The 23,004-nt window shown below is 37.6% G+C and overlaps 1 protein-coding gene across 3 annotated transcripts in view; it reads right to left on the bottom strand.

Moving 5' to 3' along the window:
• Nucleotides 1-23,004, bottom strand: part of ATG5 (autophagy related 5) — a 128,187-nt gene that overhangs the window by 55,442 nt on the left and 49,741 nt on the right. For all 3 annotated transcript variants that reach the window (XM_053904612.1, XM_019442994.2, XM_019442996.2), the window contains one exon: nt 21,268-21,430. In XM_053904612.1, the coding sequence (XP_053760587.1) occupies nt 21,268-21,430 (163 nt within the window). The remainder of the gene's footprint in view (nt 1-21,267; nt 21,431-23,004) is intronic.

The raw sequence follows: 23,004 nt of genomic DNA, 5'->3' as shown, positions 1-23,004 counted from the left end.
GTCTCTAGGCCTTCTCTACTCTCATCCTCAACTCCGACCTGGGAGTTCACACCTTATCAGAACAGGTATGATAGGTAACTCGGAATCCAGTTAGTCCAGCATAATTTCACAGATGACAACGGAAGCCCAGGTTATGAGTTTCATGAAGAACCAAGACCAGATGCTCAGTCTTCTGATTCAAAGCCCACAACCATTTCAACAGTTGCAACCACAAAACTGCATTAATGCTAGGAGTAGCTCCTTTAACCACAGTCCTTTCATATATAAATGAATTATTCTTTCAATGCTTTTTTAAAAACACCTTTCTATCATCAAGTATCCAGAAAGAATGTGATAGTTAAATGAAATGATTCTTCACGCAAACCTGAAATTTTATGCACAACCTCATCATCAAGTCTCTAGCACCTGGGAAAGTGCAGGCATAACATATGCTCTTGGGTCAAAGAATGAACAAGAGAATACTATACGCATAGCCTTTTATTGAAAACATTTTGGGTTCCAATCCCAGGTATACAACCAAATAGCTAGGCGAGTAGAGACAATCAATTGAAAATTGACTAATTCATTTATAGATGAAATAAAGAGGTTCACTTAGTTTCTGATACCTCTTCCAAAAACAAAATTTTATAATTATTTGAGATGCCTTCTTTTATTGAAACAGAATTTGCTAAAAATCACAAGCAAAACTTTATGAGACAGAACTGGACTGTTTCTAACAGTGTTTTTTAAAGCAGTGGTTCTTAACCAGGAGAGATTTTTGCTGGAGAAATTTCTGGTCGTCACAACTGTTTACGTGTGATACTAGCATTTACTGAGTAGAGGCCAGGGATGCCGCTAAACACACCACAATGCACAGGACAGCACCCCCCAACCGAGAATTATCTGACCCAAAATGTCAATAGGGCTAAAGGAAGGAAAGCAAACACAAACAGTAAAAAGTAGAGACAGGTAATTTAGTAAAAAAGTTTTTACATACCTATATGGCAAAAAAAAGAAACTGGAAAAAATGAACATCATTGTGCCCATTATCAACTTAATGACTCTCTGCTTCAAACTCACCCTTTCGTGGATGTCCTGCCATAATGGACACAATTGAAGTATTTCCACTCTGACAGCTACATTAAGCTTTCTCAGTAGAGTCCTAAAAGGTCACTGCCAGAGAAAGAGGTTCCTGTTTGCATAGGCACACTGAAGACCTCCAGACCCTGTGAGCCCCTGGTTTCCTCTGGAGGCCCACATGGGTGGCCTACTTGCAGCTTCCCATAGAGCTGCCACTCTGTCTGCATGCCCAGTCCACTTGCTGCTAGTGGACTGTGCTCCAGGTTGTCCTGACTGCCCAGTGACTGCAGACTAGCTCCAGTCTGGGCAAAAGAGTGAACTTCTCTACTAGTCCAGTGGACTGATCTACACCCTTTCCAACAAGTTCTAAATCCAGCCTTGGGGAAGAGGCTCTATGTAAGTGTGACTTTCCTCCCTTAGCCCTAGAGTACCATATGCAGTTTTCTTATATCTTACAGTCACTCTTTTATCAGAGTTTAATAATTCTTCATATGAAACTTACCCTGCTTAACCCTCTGTGTGGTTTCTATCTCCTGACTGGACTCAGTCTGATACAACTATGTTTAAAAGGAATAAAGACATAATGAAAGATCTGTATTAATAGTAGCTTTTAATCTTCTTATAAAACTGTTATGTTCTTATGTAAAACAGGTATTTCCTCAACAATACTAAAAATATTCCAACCGAGAATAATCTTTTATAAGCCAAAGTTATTAACAAGAAAGATACAAATAGAAGGAATTAAAAGAAAATCAGTCCTGACACTGAGTATATAACCAATCATCATTCACACTGAATTTTGTAATATCAGTATCTCTTCCAACCCCTAGTCAATAACTACAGTAAAGCTGGAGTTAGGATGCATTGCTAACTTTCTACATAATAATGAATCAAGAACATACTGACCTGTTACCAAGCAACACTTTGAATATAACTATGCCATTAGTTATTATAATTAAGTCATAAAAGTTATTTATCAGTCATGAAAACAGTACCTACAAGTTAAAGAAGCATAATGGTCTTTATTTGTTTTTTAAACGGCCCTTATAGGTAAACATGCATCAATTTCAAGAACTTTCAAATTAACTCAGTTCTAATTGTAAAAGAAAACCAACAACTGCATAGTTGAAAATTAAAACTAGCAGTCACTTAGCCTATTCGAAGAATGGGAGAAGGGAAGATAACATCCTTCTTGCCAGAGCTATTAGCAATATGGTAAGTCAGTTTCTGTTTTTTTAAACTTAGCTTACTCATTTAGGAGGGCTACAAAATTAAGAATCACATAACTGAAGGACTGTCTTACAGAAAGTGAATCTATTTTCTAAATAAAGACATTAAAAATAGAATTCCTCAAGATCCTGGTGGCCACCAACTTTTCTTTCTTTTTACTGAATTAAGCTTCTACACTGGTCTTAGGAATTTTTAAAAGTTCAGGAAAAACATTTTTTATTTTATTATTTTTTTAATGTTTACTTATTTTTGAGAAACAGACCGCAAATGGGGAAGGGGCAGAGAGAGAGGGAGACACAGAATCCGAAACAAGCTCCAGGCTCTGAGCTGTCAGCACAGAGCCTGACACGGGGCTCAAACCCACAAACCATGAGATCATGACCTGAGCCGAACTCAGGCTTAACCGACTGGGCAACCTACGTGTCCAAGAAAAAAAACATTTTTTAAATCAAGTATCTCCCTGAGAACCTTAAAAAATAAAGTTTCGTATTCTTTGTTCCTCACATGGGAAAAACTATAAGAAAAAGTGGCAGTTTTAAAGGTTGTATCTGTTCTTCCACTTGAGCTTTATGAGAGTTAAGAACTCAAGGCAAAATAAGTTTTAACATTCTAATGTCACAAATAATGTGTGTGTCTTAAAGCCCCCCCAGAGACGTGGAGGGCATCTAAGGGATTGCTATTCAGCCTCGATTCAGCAATATGGTATGGCTGGCTGGGACCCTCACACTATCGGCAACGAGTGAAATGGCCTCCACCTGCATACACTATCCACTTCCTAGTCTTTTAACATCTGTGATGTCAAAAAGGACAGACTTACAGCATCCCAAATAAGTGTCAGATCATCACAGCACATAAAACACAGACTTTAAGCTTTTCCTTGAAGAGAAAATCAAACAGTGGAAAATCACAGCTTCACAAAATTATGCACTTATCGACAGTATAATTCAAATCAGTACTACAAATGGCCTTGTAATACATGTAGTGTTTTGACCAGAGGCTTTCAAAATATGTAACAGACAGTATATCCAAGTATAAACCTATTTGAATTAATTTCTTCATATGGAATATGGAAACACATTTGTAAAGCAAAACAAGAGTGGAAAAAATTAATAATTACTTGGTAGGTTGCCAAATACATGTGCATTAAATAGGTGACCAGTATCTTGAAACTCATTTGTCTTCCAAGTCAAGTCAAATTAAAAGAATCCTGGGTTAACAGGTGTTTGGCTGAGCCATGGCAGGGAGCATCTCTCCACAGTAACACATCCACTGGTGCTTGGATGCTGCTCAACACAATTTCTGTGAACCTTTCTCCTTGAGGTTTAAAGATCCTGAGCTAGATCTGGTGAGGAGGCCCTAACCAAAGCAAAGAAGCCTTGGAAGGCCTTCACGGTCCCTGAGAATCCATCATGAAGACAGACAACAGGACCAGATGGCTGGCGCTGCATTAAGGCTGAGAGGAGTGCTGGTCCTGGAGAAGGCTAATCCCTAATCCCACACTGAAACACCCATCTTGGCAGGAAGACTGTATCCTAGGGAATTTGTTGTTTGAGTGAATCAAAAGAGTAATAAAACCTGGATCTCAGGAAAATTTCAACCAGGACTATCAACTGTCTTAGAATAAACTGTGAGGAGACATGTTCTCTGCTCTACAACAGAAGTGCTACTGTCTAGGCAACTGACAACAAGGAGGGTAATCAATACATATATATTGACAGCATGATTTCTTTTCTCTGTATTCACTGCCACAACTTTTCATAAGCACTGTCATCTCTCACTGAACCACTGTGACTGCCTAATTGGACTCTGTCCTTCCACTTGTATCCCTGCTACATAGCATTCACAGTGGTTTTTTAAAACATAAAGCAAATCACACGAATAATTTTCCAACCATGTTTCTAAAGGGCCACAAGGAACAATGCTTTATGACATACTTTAACAATACGGTTTGTGAAGTACTAGAATCATTACTTAAAACTCCACTGAACCTCCTTATTGCCTGCAACAGGGGCAGACTGCTCCCTGCCCAAATTGCATGCGAGCAACAGTAACATCTTTCCCTCTCACCCCCTGGCAACACAGCTACTCCTGAAGTCTTCTGAGATCTCACTGCCCACCAATCTGTTTACTTACTCAGCTCCAAGTCATGAGATTTTTCTTTTCTGTCCCTAGAAAACACCAAGCATGTACCATCTCATAGCCTGGAATCCTTACCTTTCTAACCTTCACATATGAGCTGCTGCTTTCTCATCATTCAAGTCACAACAGAAGTACCACTGCCTAAGATCCCCTCAATTAGAACTAAAGCAATGTTCTATTTTCTATCTAAACACTTTTCACTATTTAAAACCACCCAATTCACATGTCTATTACTTCTTGTCTCTCTCCCCCAAATAAAATATAGGTTCCATGAGGGCAAGGCCTTTTGTCTTCAGCTCCAGAAAGTTCCTGGCACAAAGTAAATGCTCAATGTTTAAGTGACTAAATAACTATCTGACTGACTGATTTAGGGGAATGGGGAACAATAAAAAGAAGGAATCTCTAATGTAACATAGCATGGTGGGAAAAGCAGACACTTGAGCCACACTGCATGGGTTTGCCCCCTAGCTTGGTCATTTAATAGCTGCAGAAGTTTGAGCAAGATACGTTCAAACTTTGTTTTCTCATTTCCTATGAATGGAACTGCCTGTAAAATGAAGGCATTAACCGTACATATTCATAAAGTCATTCCAAGACATAAATTAGTTAATACATGCAAAATACAACAGTATCCTGCACAAAGTAAGTACTACATTTAAGTGATCTCTTAGGCTGCTTCAGAGTCAACAAGAGAAGACACTGAGCTTCCAGATTCAGCAGCAAGGTGTGTGAAGTGTCAAACCCAGTATGGGAAAATGGTTCTGCCAAAACCCCATCATCACAAGACTGCCGGAGCACTCAGTCTGTCTCAGGACCAGGAAGTTCACACCACTCACATCCAACTCTGTGTGAGTGCTGCCTCCTGGAGTTACGCAACTGAGTGGCCTTTGCTACCCGGGTGGGGGATTAAAAGCCATAATACAATCCAGCTGTAACACTTTATAATACCAAATTCTCCTCATGACCCCTTTTGCTTCCTCCAACCATTTCTGCTACCATGTAAGACCTATCTTCTCACTCTACGGAACAATTTAGTCATCATTCACCTTCCATCAATTTCAAGTGCATTAATCTCCAGCCATATCATAAAATGGTGGTGGGGACAGGAACAGTGGTCCAAGAACATCTAGGTAAACATCTAAGTCCTCAAGTCTTAGCAGGTCAGTCAGAGTTCTACCTCTACTATCTGTAAGATCTAATAACAATTCCTCCTCATCCCTCCTTCTCCTAACATGTCTTAAAATATTATGAGAGAGGGGATAAGCATGGTGGGGGGAAAATGAGGTTTCTCGTTAATCTGGGAGGATGAGAGGCTCAGATTTGTTATACTTTACAGCACAGGTCTATAAACAGAGACAGAAAAAACTAGTTACTTTAAAAATGGCTTAAAATATAATGCTGGAAATTAAAGAAAACTAATCTTACTAGGAACTGGAAAAAGCAGACTGTAAATTTTAATTTCAACATCACAATAAACTATAACTGCAGGTTATAACATCTCTAATGTATTCCAACAGTTAATCCCAGTAATTGACTTTATTCTTAAGTAGACAGAATTCAATAACTGTATTCTGGCCAATTAAGAAAGTTTATTTCATATTTATTTTGAAATTGGGCCAATGATTACATAAAAGGGACTGAAAACTCAAAAATTTCATGATGCTAAAAAAAACTTATTCTATGTGCTCATGTTAAATATAAAAAAAAGAATGATCTTCAATTATAATTAAGTCTTCATTTAATCTAAAAGACAATCTTTAAAGTAGCTTGTTTGCCAGAGATTTACAGAGCTGTAGCACAGTGGTAAGCCAAGAGTAATTAACTAAATGTATCCCTGTGTAAATCACCTGTAGATTTATAACCAATAATCTGATTTATTAGCTTTCAAAGCTACTGTAAATTGAGAAAATGTTCTTCCTCTTAGGCTAAATTAAAACTTAGCACTTTCCTAAAGTCAGAAGGCCAGAAACAAATACAGCAAGCTCATTTTCACTTCAGAGAACACACTAAAATCCTAAGACAAAATCAAAAATCTATTTTAATTTTTGAAAGACTGGCAGAGAAAAACATACATCCATTATGTTCACCATATCTGTGCAATGTTTACTACACAGGATATTCTGTCTTTATTCTAATGCAAATGCTTTGTGCTTTTGATGAGAAAAATTCCATTAATACTCACTGACAACGAAAGCTTTAAAAAGGGTGGGGGGGGGGGTAGTGGGGGACACCATGTTCAATGCAACATTCCTCAGCTTCAGCTGCTCACTTCGATCACCTGGGTTTACAAAACTACAAATGTCAGGGACTCACTCCAGACCACTTATTTCAGATGCCCTGGCAACTTTAATTTTTGGAAGCTTTCAGATGATTCTAATATGAAGCCAGAGTTAATAACCCCCAGATGTAATGGAAAATACAATCATTTTAGAATCAGAGGTCTAGGTTCAAATCCTTGTCCCATCTCTTACTAGTTCCGTGAGCTCATTTCCTTCTTTTCAAAGTTGATAATGTTTACCTAATTCGTGTGAAGAATTACTGAGATACTACATGTAAAAGTATCCAGACCTAGGACATCACAAGAGTTTGGTAAATGTAATATAATTCCAGGTAAATTCTGTTCTATTTGAAAGCCATCTAACCTCTCAACGTGAAAAATATCCCTTTACAAGAAGTTCCTAACTTGCAAATGGTTCATTCTACGAGTCTCCAGTTTAATTCTAGGCATGGAAGAGAAAAGAAAAGGTGACACAGTGCTCAAACAAGTTTTTACTCTGTAGCATCTGCACAGAGTTAAATCTATCAAACTATCTGCTCCTATCTATGTACTTCATTAAGTACTGAAAGCTGTAAAGAATTTAAAAAAAATAAAATAAGTACACAATAGGTTCTGTCCTTCACTTAATATGTAGTTGGAGAAGCCAAACTGACACATGTAAAATTATCACAACTTCTAACAGGTCTGATGTGTCCTTTATCTTGCACTGGCAGTGCTTAAGGGCCCAAGTCCTCTCCACCCCAACCCCATGTCTTTAAAAGGCAGATGACCACGTGACAGACACGTAAGTAAAAAGCATGCTAAAGGCAGGCTGGTAAAGAAGCAGTATTAGGGGCGCCTGGGTGGCTCAGTCGGTTGAGTGTCCGACTTCAGCTCAGGTCATGATCTCACGGTCCGTGAGTTCGAGCCCCGCGTCGGGCTCTGGGCTGATGGCCCAGAGCCTGGAGCCTGCTTCCGATTCTGTGTCTCCCTCTCTCTCTGCTCCTCCCCTGTTCATGCTCTGTCTCTCTCTGTCTCAAAAATAAATAAACGTTAAAAAAAATTAAAAAAAAAAAAAAAAAAAGAAGCGGTATTAAACAACACAACACACTGAAGTAAAGCTAGAGTGAAAAGTTGTGGGTTCTAATTATAGTAAGACCTCAGAGATGGGTTTTATTAGTAAAAACATACTTGCACAGAATTTAGCTAGGGTTTTAAAAACATTAAGAAAATATTAAAACCCTATATGGGTTTCATGTTGTCTGGTGTTCATAGCAACTTACTGAATAGTTAACCTCATTTTACACAGGAGGAAACTGAGGTTCAAAGCAAGTAAATTATTTACCTGACATCATCCAGCCAGTAGACTCTCAGGGATACAATACCATATCACAGAAAACTTTGAGTTACATTTCTATAAATAAGAACACTGCTTGCTCGGTACTCCAAGTTGAGTATATTCAATGACCTATAATTAACAGGAATCCAGGAAATTATTAACAAATGAAATGTTTATGTTATCAAAAACTCCAGAGTTTTTGATAGACTTCAAAGTTTCAGAGTTTTGAAAGACTTCAAAACTCATAGAAGTGTCAGGTATAATAGTTTAACAAATCTTGTCTCCTTTCACAGTTACAGATGACAATACTGAACACTTAGCAGCAGCCAGTGCAGAAATAAATACTATTTGCTTCAACATGTTCATGAAGGCACAATTTTTTCAAAGAATAAGGAGATATGCACTGTGATAACCAATGGAAAATGTCACTCAATTAGGAACCACCTCCTAAAAGAAGACAAGGACAATGATGTCTGAAACTGGAAAATTCAATCATAGTTCAATTATTAGCTACTAGGATTATTCAGGTGGCATTTAATACAAAATTAATTATAACTCATTCATTGCCAAAACAAAGTTGATTCCTAACATTATATACATACCTTACAAAGTAGGGTGCACCTAGTATTTTATACATTTTATTATGTCCTATAATGAGTTTAGTTTGGACTAAATACTATTATTTTAAATGTATTCAGTAGCTTTTAGTGACAAGTCATATATATAATGTACCCTACAAGGCAAACAAATTAATCAGGATTTCTAAGAATCCTAAGGGTAAAAATGAGAATAGTTACTAAATGTGAAATTATTCTAGCAGTGTTTCTAAACTTACTGATTTATAAATCAAATATTTAAAAAAAAAATTTTTTTTTAACATTTATTTATTTTTGAGACAGAGAAAGAGCATGAACAGGGGAGGGTCAGAGAAAGAGGGAGACACAGAATCTGAAACAGGCTCCAGGCTCTGAGCTGTCAGCACAGAGCCCAACGTGGGGATTGAACCCACGGACCACGAGATCATGACCTGAGCCGAAGTCGGACGCTTAACCGACTGAGCCACCCAGGCGCCCCTATAAATCAAATATTTAAATGCCATATGGTATTCTGTTGAGTGTAGTAACACCTGAAAATAAATTATAAAAATATGGGTGAGAAAACTTCTAAGTTTAAAGTTTTTCCCCTTAACTCAATAAGGTTATGGAATTGTCTTCTTTCTCCTCCTACTTCCTAGAGATTAGAGAGCACTGACTGCTCTCTCATCCAACCTCTCCTTACATTTTGAGTGGACAAATATCAATACTTTTTATCTTGTAAAAAAATATGTAAAAGATGTTTTCTCAGAGTTTTTAAATCCTACATACAAATAATTTCACCTTGGGGTGCTTGGGTGGCCCAGTCGGTTAAGGGTCCAACTCTTGATTTCAGCTCAAGTCATGATTTCATGGTTCGTGAGTTCAAGCCCCACATCAGGCTTGGCGCTGACAGTGTGGAGCCTGCTTGGGATTCTCTTTCTCATTCTCTCTCTCTCTTTGCCCCTCCTCTGCTTGCTCTTTCACAAAAATAAATGAACATTAAAAAAAATTTTTCACCTTAAAATAAATGAAAAAAAAATGCTGGCTGACAGCACAATACTGTAGGGAAAAATCTGAGGTGTATATTAACAAAACCAAGAAGCTAGTTTAAGAAAAAGAGCCATGTTTTTGTGGCTCTTTTTCTTGTTTAGCTTTCACTATGGCTTAAAGCTATTCAAAATGAAGTATTTTTGGTTAAATATTTTATGAAATCAACTCCAATTAAAAATACGGTTTGGGGTATTTTATTGATATCCGTCTAGTGGGAAAGAAATAAACTATATGTCAAAAAAGCCCAGGTATCAAGGATAGCCTTAATTCTAAAGGGACCCTGTGGCAAGAAATGCTTATTATACAGAAAGATACTCTGAAGATAATAATCAGGACTTGAGGGAACACACTGTATCTTAGATGAAAAAATTTGTTTATTTTGCACTCACTTTTTAAATTAACTATTTCTATTCTAGTTTTGGGGTTAAAATCTTGCAACTCTCTGCATACGAATTAAAATACTGGCATGGTTTAATAATTGTAAATGTGATTTTCACATAAAAGAATTTCTGAATCTTTGACAGTTTCTACAGCAATCAAAGAGAAGAGACATGAATAATAAGAAATTAGCACTGCTGTACAGCTATAGTCACTTCTCTGGTTCAGACAAGAACATCTCTAATATACAGAATTCTGACATCCAGAAGTCATTACCACAGTCACTAACCAAAACTGGTCTGCATTGGCAGACACAGAGTAAACAGAAGGTCAGGGGAGTGGGGAGTGGAAGAGTGGGGGAGAAGGGGCTTGAAATTCTGAAATTTTCAATAAAGTTAATGTCTAGGTCTTTGTTAAAAAGTTTGGGGCGCCTGGGTGGCTCAGTCAGTTGAGTGTCCGACTTCGGCTCTAGTCATGATCTCGCGGTTCGTGAGTTCGAGCCCCATGTCGAGTCTGAGCTGACAGCTCAGAGACTGGAGTGTGCTTCAGATTCTGTGTCCCCCTCTCTCTCCGCCCCAACCCTGCTTATACTCTGTCTCTATCTTTCAAAAATGAATAAACATAAAATTTTTTTTTTTTTAAAGTGCATGAAAGAGGTATCTGGAAACAGGTAACACACTGGCCAGTAGCAATTACAAGTTGTTAAACTAAAATGTAAATCTGGCCATCCAGACCCTACAAAGATAATGAAGGAATGGATCAGAGACTAGGTCGATTTAAATGAGAGGGAAGAGAGAGGAAAAAAGGGCTAAGATATGCAGAACTAGATCAAGTGCTACACAGTGGAGAGGGGGATGAAAGGAGGCAAAAGAGGGAAAAAGAAAAATATAGAAGACACGTTATTTAAAAAAAGTCAGCACTTCAGTCTTACTGAAATGACAGCATACTATTGATTCATTTGTCACTTAACAGTCACTACAGCAAAAATACAATGAGAGCCATCCAAAAACACGTAGGGCTAAGCTTACAATAAGAAGTTCACATGGTTAAATTTATAGATAAGAAGAGTTAACTGGTTAAAATATCTTTAATTCACTTATATGCCAAATTCCTTTTGTTCCAAATATACCCTAAATGAGTCCCTGTAACAACTGAGCATAATAGTTCTCAAGGGTTGGGCTGGTGAAACAGATGAGAAACTTCATCAACGGGTTGGCCCAGGCTATGAACCTTCAAACATATCCTGCAAGGCTGCTCTGATGACAATGATAATTCATGTAAAGTACCCAGCACAGAAACTGGGTATTCCATAAGTGGTCACTGCTACTCTGAAGGAAAAGCAGTGGTATCCATCACTTCTCTCTAGAGCAGTAGTTCTCAAATGGGTCAACTTTGCCCCCAAGGGAATATTTTGCAATGTCTGGAGGTATTTTTTAATGTCATGATAGAGAGTGGGGAGTACTGTGTTACTGGCATCTAGCGAGTGGGGTGAAAGACCAGGAATGCTGCCAAATGCTCACAAATGCATAAGACAGCTCCCTCCCTGCCGCTGCCCCAACACCAAGAATTATCCACTCCAAAATATCTATAGTGCTAAGGCTGAGGAGTCCCACTCCAGTGCAGTGGTTCTCAAACTTCAGTGCATCACCATCACCTAGAGGGCTTGTGGATCCATAGACTGCTGGGACCTTTTGTTGGAACTTAGAGTTTCTGATTCAGTTGGTCTAGGGTACGTTTCTAATTAGTTCCTAGGTAATGCTGATGCTTCGGACCCAAGTGTCTACACTTTGAGAAACAGTACTCTTAAGAAAAGTGATAAGGACAAAACAAAAAAATGTTAGGAAAGTAAGTACCTCTGGGTTTTCTGTTCTCTTAAGTCATGAAATATCTTAAGTTTCAAAATAAAACATTCACTTAAAAACAAAATAAGTTGAACTATATATGCACATATTGTGTGTGTATAAATTTTTTCCAAGAGAAACCATGCTGTAAATTCAAATAGTAATGACAGGTCATGGCTCCAACAGTGAAAATCATTTATGAGACAGATGTTTGTTTGCATTTCCTCTACATGGTGGAGGAAAAGCTTCTTAAACCTTTCCACACTTACATTATAGGAAAAAAATGATAGTGTGTTAGCAGGTATAAATTTTTAGAAAGTTTTTTAACTGGACGAAATATAAACAAAAGAGATGATAGAGCAATCATTTCATTGTAGATGATTTGAAATTATACTTAAAAGCGCATTAAAAACTAAATTTTTGTGTTCCTATAATGCTAGGAATTCACTAAAACATTTTCAATTATTATTCAGAGTTTAGATAATTAACCTAGTCATATTGATTTATCATATATCAACTGAATCTCATGTATTCTCTACCACCAACGAACACTGGGACAGATGACCATTCACTGTTATTAATGGACTGTTGCCAAAAACTTTTGTTAGGATTATCTGTAGGATATTATGAAGTAACTGTCTAAATGTTTTCACCAAGTTTTATTATTCATGATGTTCACTGCCAACACTACCCAAAGAACTGTAAGAGGCTATGATCCAAATTATTACCAAATGTATTTATTCATTGGAATCATGCAATTCCTTGAGTAATCTTTCTCCAAAAGCCTAACAAAGTATCTGTATAGCTTTATATTAAAACGCAAATACAAAACCTTCTTAGATTTCCATCATTATTTTTAATTGCAGAAAGTAGAACACTGAGAGACTGATTTAAAAGATGTAACATAATAGAGTAAAAAATGCCTGACTTAATTGAACGCTCAAGCAGGTTACAAATTTGCTTTAAGCAACTTTCTCACAAAGTTGTAGATTCTGGAATGCCACACACACAGCTTTAGGCTGAACTTACCCACCTTACTGTATGGCGGACAAAATACTGGAAATGACAAAGACAGCTGTATGCCAAAAGGAAAGCACACAATGGTTAGTGGGTATAAAGAACTGCCAAACATCAGGAATACATGCAATTGCTCCATAGTTCGCGGCCATGTATCACTGGGGACACTGACTTAAAGGACAAATAATAAAGATGGCACCTGTAAAAGTAAACGAGTAGGAAATGACAACCTGCGGCATTCAATGCAAACTTATTAAGCCGTCTCCATCCACTGCCACACACGCACAGTAGCAATAACTAACTCTAGCAATAGCTAACGCAACACAGCTCCACATGAATGTCTCAGAGACATCTCAGATTTTCAGCCTCAAAGCTGACCTCCTCAGTTAGGGTTGGTTCCCCGCCCCAAACCTGTTCCCCGTCTAGTTATTTCATATCACAGTATAAAGCAGCACTATCCATCTAGCTGTCCCAGTCAGAATCCAGAAATGATTCTCTCCCTTTTTTTCACCCCAACATTACAGCCAATCTAACAGATTCTGTCCATTCTACCTCCAGGATAAACGCCAAATTTACCGGCTTTTCTCCATTTCATCTTATACCTGGACCTACTACTACAGCCTCTCCACTTCCAATCTTGGCTCCTTCTTTTCCATCCTCCATTCAGCAGCCAGAATGTTCTTACATCCTCTTTGTATCTCATCACTCTCCCGCTTAAAAATTCTCCAGTGACTTCCCATCGCAGGTAACATCTAAATTATTTTCCTTGGCCTATACAAGGCCCTGCATCATCTAGCTCTTTCCCATCTCTCCAACCCCACCTCATGTCACCCTTCCCTCATGGTCACTATTATCCACGACACAGTGGCCTTCCTCCAGTTCCTTAAAACATACCAAACTCTTTGTTGCCTCTTGTCCTTGAAGCACGCTATTCCTGAAGTGGCAGTTCATTTGTCCTCATCCTTAAGACTTCAGGTTAAATATCATCTCCTAAAAGTGGTCTTCCCTAACCACCTTAATATAAATAGGTCCAATCCCTCCCGGTATCCAATCTTACACTTTGTTTATTGCTTTCAAATAGTGTAAAATCAACTGCCAAAAGGATGTTTTGTATCCCAAGAGACTTATGAAAACAAGTAGATACAAAAGAGGGTCATTTTTGCTACACAGAAAAAAACAAAAGTGAGACTATAAAGGTAGAGGGAAAATAGACAAGAAGGCTAGAGAAAAAGAGGTATGCCAGAAAAAAACCCTTACATTATCTGTAATTTCAAAAAGCTACAAACAGGATTATATTCTTTGAAACTGCCCAGCATTCTCTCACCTCAGGGCCTTTGCCCTCGATGTTCCCTCTGCCTAGCGAGGTATTAACCCCAAGATAAAGCATAATGCTGCTTTGGATCTTTATTTAATGTCACCCAATCAGTGACACCTTTCACAACCATTCTATTTAAAATAGCAACGCCCTATCCCCACACAGTTCTCTCTCACCTTTCCCTGTTTTATTTTTCTCCCACAGCGCTTATCATCATATGACACATGAAGCATTTTACTTATGTATATATGCTTCTTGTCGGTCTCTCCCACTAGAATTGTGGCTGCATAAGGGTAGGAATTTCAGTCTGTTTTATCACCAACATAGATTCACTAACTACTTGTTCAATGAATTAGCGTGAAAATGATACCCATAAAATACGGACCAAGTTATATAGCAGGAATTAATTCGTTAACCACACTGCATTCAAAGACATGCCTCTGAAAAGAAAATCTGTTATAGTCTTACTTAAAATCTTTCAGTGGTCCCCTATCTACCCCACCTCACTCTCTAGGGATTAAGTTCCGTATCATTAAAATAGCCTATAAGGTCCTGAATAGACAGGGTCTCGGCTAACTTGCACTGTCAGGTCTCTGCCTAATTTGGACTGTTACCTACTAGCCACTCTCGGTCTTGATCACCATGCTCTCATCAGAATGGCCTCCCTGAGCTCTCAGAACTTATTAAGCTCTTTATTGCTTCTCTGCCCAACCCGGTCATTCCCTGTGCCTGAAACACTTTCATCAAAACCACCCTGCTTTCTATCCCTTCCTCTTTCCTCCACAACTCAAGTTATAAATGTGATAATTATTTAAAGGCTATCTGCTTAATGTCTGGCTCATCTAACAGACTGTAAGCTCTGAAGAAAGGACTCTGCCTGTCACATCCACACCAGGGGCCCCTATGCCTAGTGCAGTGCCAGGCACATGACAGGTTCCTGTAATTGGCTGAACCAAACTACCAGGATCTGGGCATGACTCTCCTATAATGAATGTTGTTTGCATGCCTTCATTAAATATCAGAGTATAAAATCTATGAAGAATATAAATCTATAAACAATATTTGTGGCACTGCATGAAAGGATAAAAATTCCTATAAACTGAACGTGGGGGAGGGACGAGAAGTAATAGAGGAAACAGATTGGCCACATATTAATAACTGCTGAGGCTGGGTGACAGGTATGTGGGGGCTCATTATACTATTTACTCTGCTCTTATTTACACAATGTAAACTCAGTGTTCTCACAAGTGGTAAAAATCTGAATTTTGCTAAAGACAAACAGAAAGCTTACCCAAATATCGACCTCTCGTTCAGACAAAAGGTGCAAGAGAAGTACTTATGCCTCCTATTAGGAACCTCCTTCCATACCACCTACACCTAGAACAGCATCTGACACTGTAACAACATAGAAATTGAAGCTTCAAGATACAGAGCTCAATCTTAAAATCTCTTCTCTCTCTGCTTTAGTACTCTTTCTATGACACCACACTTATTTCTGGAAAGTTACCTTCCACTCAAGTCTTGCTTCAAAGGGACAGGGAGGGAGAGGGAAGAAGGGAAAAGGGAAAGAGGGGAAGAAAGAGAGGGGGAGGGGAGGGGAAGAAAGAGAGGGGGAGGGGAGGGAAGAAAGAGGGGGGGAGGGGAGGGAAGAAAGAGGGGGGGAGGGGAAGGGAAGAAAGAGAGGGGGAGGGAAGGGGAAGAAAGAAAGAGGGAGAGGTAAGAGAGAGAGATCATCAATAGTAAATCTTCTTCCAAGAAATCCTTTGGAATCAATTGAAAATATCTAATCATTAAAATTCAGGTATATATGATTACGACTTTATAGTCCTTGAATGTGAGTTTCGTGAACTCTTACCGCATTCACATTTATAAGGAACTCCAGCTTAGAGAGGAAAGTGATCTGCCAGACCACACAGCTGATAAGACATAAAGATCAGGTCCTTCTCAGACCAACAGATCTTCAGTCCAATACTTATTCTACTACATGCAACTGATAAAAACAAAGCAATGCAATTACAATCCAACTGCCTCTATCATACAAGTCTCCAAAGAGTTAAAACCATTGCATTTATCTTTTACATCACCTAACAAACAAAAGTATTTTCTTTTTTTTAAATATTTTTTTAATGTTTATTTATTTTTGAGAGAGAGACAGACAGAGCATGAGCTAGGAAGGGGCAGAGAGAGGGAGACACAGTCTGAAGCAGGCTTCAGGCTCTGAGCTATCAGTACAGAGCCCGACGCAGGGCTCAAACCCACAGACCACGAGATCATGACCTGAGGCGAAGTCAGACGCCTAACTGACTGAGCCACCCAGGCGCCCCCAAACAAAAGTATTTCCAAAATGTTATGACTTGTTTTAAAAATCACCTTTCAGGATTCATTATTTCCTCTTAAAAACCAGTTTTAGGTTAAAATGGCTCACTACCAAATAATGGATTACTCTAAAAAATTACTTAGCTCAAAAGGATTAACCACACTTCAGAAACAATGCATATTTTCAACAGATTTAGCAGTCAAAACTTAGATTTATTTGAAGGACTATGGAATTTACCTAATGCTATCTTTTCTTTTTTAGTGTATTCAAAAAACCAATGCTGAAAACTAAGTCATATGTTAAAAATATATTTTGGAGATTTCTTCAAATCTCTAGCTTATAAGAAAAATAGCTTGACATTTAATAGAAAATAGCCTGCACATGTAGTGACAACAGCCTCCTATATAATAAAAATGTTACTTTCTTTTCTTTTTTGTGGTCATTAACGTGGTTTCACAGGGAGGTTAAATACTCTTATATCTAAAATGAAAACCCATAAAAAACACTGAAAGGCACAGTATGTCTTAAATGAGTTTTCTTGGTTTCAAAAGTTTTTCTTATTTCTCTTTCACACAGATCTGAAAAATTAAAATTAGCATTTGAAAGTATTCAAAAACTGTTTAAATCGTTGTTTAGTTGTTAGGATCTACAGGTGCAGTTCTGAATGAAATAAACTTACCATCTGCTATGTCTCAATTCTGACCAATTTACAATTATACAAATCAAAAGGTGAAATATCTTTGTTTTCACAAATTAATAGGACCTTCTTTTGGACGGAAAAGTTCTTAAACATAAAATCCATTTCCATAAATAAATTCAAACAAAATACTTCCTCCATTTTACACTAGTATTAAACTATTTATAAAAGGCTGTTGATATTATTTCCTTACAGTATTAAAAAGGAATAAATAGTCATTCAGTCAATATTAACTCTGTCTGCTCCATGCCTAAGACTGGACTAGATGGCAGGGATTACAAAATGTATAATACACTCCAACCAGGAGAAATTTATATTCTAGCAGAATTACATAAATCATAACTATATGAGAGCATGATAAAATAGGAGAGCAAAAATGCATATGGACAGACAAGAAGCCCTGACAACATGAAAACATGGGTAGTTCTGCCTCCATGTGGCTATAAGCTTCATGCAGACAGGGTCCATGTTTGTTTTATCACTGCTGGATGGTCACTAACTCCTAGTAGTGTCAGGAACATGTTAGATCTTCTTTAAATATCTGTTGGCTAAAAAAATAAAGAAGGCTTCACATAGCAGGTGATGAGAGAAATAAGCACGAAAGCACAAGTAGGAATTAGACAAAAGAGAAGGAAAGGGCATTCTAGGCAGAAGGAACTACTAAACCCATCTTTCATCAATTTACTTTAATGTAGCATTCATTCAAAAGGCTTTACATTCAGCCTTTTATCCCCAGATAGATTTCCTACAAACAGCCTTTACTTAGCTAAAAATTTCCTAAATGAATAGTTTAGATTTTAAAAAGTAGAATAAATAAACTACCAAGGTCTCCAGTACCCACAGGATACCACACGAACGATTTTGAGTGTAAGTTCAATCATTACCAGTACAAGCAAGACAGACCAAACACAATTGCTACAAAAAATAATTTAGAACTAAAAATAAAAATGGAAGAAAGTACATTTTAACCACATACCATTTCCAGTCAGATTTAATGAAATTCAATTTGAAAAGTAATTTAATAAAATTTAACTTAATAAAGCTAACTTTAAAACAGTCATATGTCCAAGAAAGAATATGAGCTAAGACAAAAATAGGAAAAGAGGTATTTTACGCCAAAAAATAGCAATGAAGGCAGTTATTAGACTAAGTCTGATACATTAAGTTATACCAAACTCTGAATGTGACATTCTGAGTCATGCTTTAGGTCAATGATAAATACGAGCTGTTGGTTTAGTCAACCTTCTGTGAGCTGGCAAATGCTTTCTAAAGCGGGCAGAGCGAGTAAATATTTTAGGCTGTGGGCCACATGGTCTCTGTCACAACTATTAACTCAGCCATTGTAGCATGAAAACTGTCACAGACAATACACAAATAACGGGTGTGGCAGGGTTCTAATAAGTCTTTATTATAAAGACTGTTTTTATAAAAACTGGTGGCTGACCCATGACCATAGTCTGCCAACCCCCTGTTCTAGGGTCTCAAAGTGACTTCTCAGTAATTCTTTTCAAGACAGCTTTACTTCCTTTCACACACTTTCCCATAAACTGTGTAAGTGTTTCTTTAAACCCTCCAAAGACACCTATAAGAGAACATAGCAGATATGCTCATGTTTTACATATAAAGAAACTGAAGCTCAAAGGGATTGAATGAGTTGCCCTACGGAGCTGCTAGGAGAGTTGAAACTAAACAACTCCTAACCAGCCCCTCACACTCAAGCCTCCAATGCCCCAAGTGAAACATTTTAATCATCTTTAGAATCCGCTGCTGAATCCTTGAGCTCTCTCTACAGCAGGCTCACCCAGTTTCACAACAGATTTCAAGAACACCTACTTGAATGCCCATTTAAATTATTTACTTCAATTCTGAAGCCAAATTATTCTCAGATCCCTGCTCTCTTGACAAGATTCCAGGCTTCTTCTACTTAGGTTATCTTCTTATTCACAAGTCTCCTACAATTTCATCTTCAAATAGCCAGCAAGAAAAAGGAAGAAATATATCTTAAGGGATTGTAAACTCTCTTAAATATTTAATAGGAATTTGTATACTCAGTAAGATAAAGGAGGGGAAAGGCTGCCTTTGCAAAACTTACAATCTAATTAAGAAATACCAAACATACAAATATAAAACTAAGGAGCAACTCATTGTAACTCAAATCTAAGAAATTAAGAGAAATGACAAAATTTAATTTACAATACACACTGTCATCAAGTATGTACCTTTTGCACTACTGAAGTCTCAGATAATGCCCTGTTTGTATAATGAAAGTTCAATAAATACTACATGACAACAAACACCTCTTTGCCATGGTAATAGTATAGTCTCAAAGATAAAAATGGATCACAGTTTTTAAAAATTACTAAAATTATGTTTTCAAGGGTGGAGTTGGGGGAGAAAGTGGGTCTTCTATTTTATTCTCATTATTGCCATTAAATTCCAGCTTATTTTGGACTAATTTCCTATCTAAAAACAACTATATGGACAAATACAGGCAAGCCTTGCTTTGCATAGTAGTGCAGGACTGGAAAAGTCACCATGAAACCGTGCAAAGTGATCTTAATAATCAATGGTGTGGTCTTTAAAAATTGTCAAAACATTAAAAACTCTCTTTCTTAGTTATAAATGCGTAAGAAAATGAAGTAAACAAAATTAATTTATTTAGTATACTGGAATTTAAAACATGAGAAACGCTGAGAATTCCAGCATCTTATTTATTATTCTGTAAAAAACTAAAGCACAGTTTGAATAGTGCTTGCTTTCTTGACATAGAGCTTACAAGCGAGCATCTTTCCTAAACCTTGGCAAACTGTCACATGCCTTTCTGGGTCCGGATCAACTTCATCATTTGCATTTCATCATTTGCACTTCCAATGTCATGAAACATTACAGGAACGTAAGCGTTCCTGTAATGCTAAGTTTTTTGCCAGCATCATTTTGACAGGGATAAATTCACCCTTTTTGTCACAATCACTTTCCCCATTTACGCAGAAACGTTCACCTTCGCCAAGTTCCTGTGGCTGCATATCTAGCATCTCAAAAGATGGTAGTGTCAACACGCTCACAGCCCGCTGTTTCTTTTACGATTCCATTATTCCTGTAAAATCCCACGGCCAACATTACCACTTTTTGTGGATTTGCTGCACTTTCACCTTTCTTGGCCAATTCCCTCTTTCAATTATCCACTTTTACAAAATGTTATATGGGCTTATCACTGGAGACAAGGAGGGAACACAACTACATGCTTTGCTGTCTGTGGGTAAACTAAGTAACAGGTGAGTAACGATGATTCACTGACAGACACTGAAGGAAGTGATGTGACTGGTCTCTGATCATGATGCATCTATGCTAGTAAATGATTCATGGACTAAAGAGCTAGCAATAAAGTTTGTACTTTATGTAATTTCAGTAACTTTATGAAAGTAAGTGAAATTTGAACCAGATTGTTAAGGACCTAGTACTATTTAACTAAAGCATATGAACTACTGGACCCATGCAAAACAATGGCTGCCTGTAAATAAGACAACTGGGGGGCAATCAATGCAGGCAAGATTAAGAAGATGGGAGAATACAGAGGTGAGCTGCAGATTCCTCTCAGCTTTTTCCTTGAGTGTATTTTCTAAATCCCAGCCAGGGGAGAGAGAATGCAAGCACGAAGCGAGTCATACTGCTCTGAGAAAGCAAGGGCTGGAGTTTGTGCCCTAGCAGGGGGAGGCACTTTGGTATGCACACAGGGTGTCCAGTTGCAATTCCAGGAAGATGACTAGCAACAAGGGCACTTTCTCCAGAAGCTGAACACAAGAGGTTTGTAATACGAGCTGGTGTTATGGGCAAAGCAACCATCCCAATACTAGCGAATCCACGAAGAGAAGGATGTTGGAAGAATACGATGTTACGGACGGGTAAAGGCAGCTACTTTTGTAGCTAAATTTTGTGTGTAGAGGCTGGAATTTAAACTTGTACCACCAATCCTAAAACGTACCAGCTACTCACAGGGTTACAGTTATTTCATACTTTAAAAAGTGGTATTCTGAAATTAAACGGTGTTATATTTACCATTTTGTAATCCCATCCAGAGCTGCTTATGATCTTTTTTCTGCATTTCATTGATTACTTGACTTTTATGCTTTAATGCATCAGCTTCTTTCACACAAGACATAAAATGAGCTTCAATTGCATCCTTAGATGGACAGTGCAGAAGGTCCTTTTCTGGAAAACTCTATCGAAGGAAAAAAATACACATATAAAACAGGTACACATATTACAAAATTAGCTTCGTAAAGAAATGTATCTCCCTCAATTATCCAATATTTTTAGCAAACCATCTGTTAACTTCCCAATAAAGAGATTTCAGTACAATTCCAAATACTCTTTAAATTAAGTTAAAAATATTTAGCTAGCTGGTGTATTTTGTACTTTTTCTAATAATTCTTATGTAACATTATGTTTAAAACAACATAAAAGAAGGCTCTGACTTTGGAAAACAGTTTGGTCATTTTTTAGAAAAGGTAAACATACACCTTCCATCTGATCCAGTCATTCTACAACTAGGCAATTACCTAAGAGAAACAAAAACATTTTTCCATACAAAGACTTGCATGTGAATATTCACAGTTGTCTCATTTCTAACAGCCAAAATCCAGGAAACATCCTAAATGTCAACAGGTAAATGAACACATAAATTGTAGTATAAACTTATCAAAGTGTACATTTTTAATATGTACAGTTTGCTGCATGTCAATTAGACCTTAATGAAGCGGTTAAAATGCAGCTTTTAAGGTCAACACCAAAATTTATATCCTACATGTCACTGAATCTTTTAGGCAGGTGAGGCAAAGATCACTAGACAGATAAGCAGTTATGTGAATTAGATGACTACAGTTCTTTTCACTGAAAAAAGAAAGAGAATAAGAGCCAACACTAATTGAACACTTACTATGTGACAAACATTGTACAAGACTTTTCATATGGACTATGTAATTTAATCTTCATAACCACCCTTATAGTAAAAACTGTTATTGCTACTTTACAGATTAAAAAATTTTTAATTAACTAATTAATTAAAAAGACCAGGGAGTAGAGAGAGTCGCACAGCTTGCAAGTGGTCAAGCGAGGAGTAGTCTGACTCAAGAGTCCCAGTTTTTAACCACTATGCAATACCACTTCCTCTATAAGACCTGAATACTTAAGGTAATGATTATATTCAAAGATTATTTTACCAAAAGTCGTTGATAAGTCCTTTGGTAAAAACTGAGACAAGTAATAATGGCAGAAAAAAAGCACTTAGCGATAGCCTACTCGGATACTATTAACAGCAACATTCAACTACCCCAATCATGGAAAGCTCCTGAATGACAAGGAAATTTACAATACATGCCCTCCTACCAAAAGAAAAGGCACCTTACTACCCACTGATATTTCCTAAAATATATTTTTTTTAATGCAAATAGTCTGTCATACCTCCTGTTCTAATAAGAATTGGACTGCACGGATCTGCTGAGTAAAAAGGTCAGGCATTATTTAACTCCCCACTGGTCACAGCTGCCTGGAGAAGAGACCAGCTGAGACAATCAAATTGTCTCTCTAGGTACAAAGGGATTTTTAGATTCATGGTGCTATTGAACCAGAGATCCATGAAGAACAAAGACAGGGATTTTCAGACACAGGCACACAAAGGCAAAGATGATGAGAAAATATAAAATTCTGTAAAAATGAAAAGGCAAAAGGAGAATAGGAGAGAGAGAAAGGCAACACTACAAGATGGGAGAGGGTATGGATGGCAGAGGGAGGGTC

Source organism: Panthera pardus, unplaced genomic scaffold, assembly GCF_024362965.1.
Source record: "Panthera pardus isolate Hobbes unplaced genomic scaffold, ASM2436296v1 HiC_scaffold_17, whole genome shotgun sequence".
Lineage (NCBI taxonomy): Eukaryota > Metazoa > Chordata > Mammalia > Carnivora > Felidae > Panthera > Panthera pardus.
Note: the sequence above shows the minus strand (reverse complement) of the source record. Positions and strands in the feature narration are given on the sequence as shown.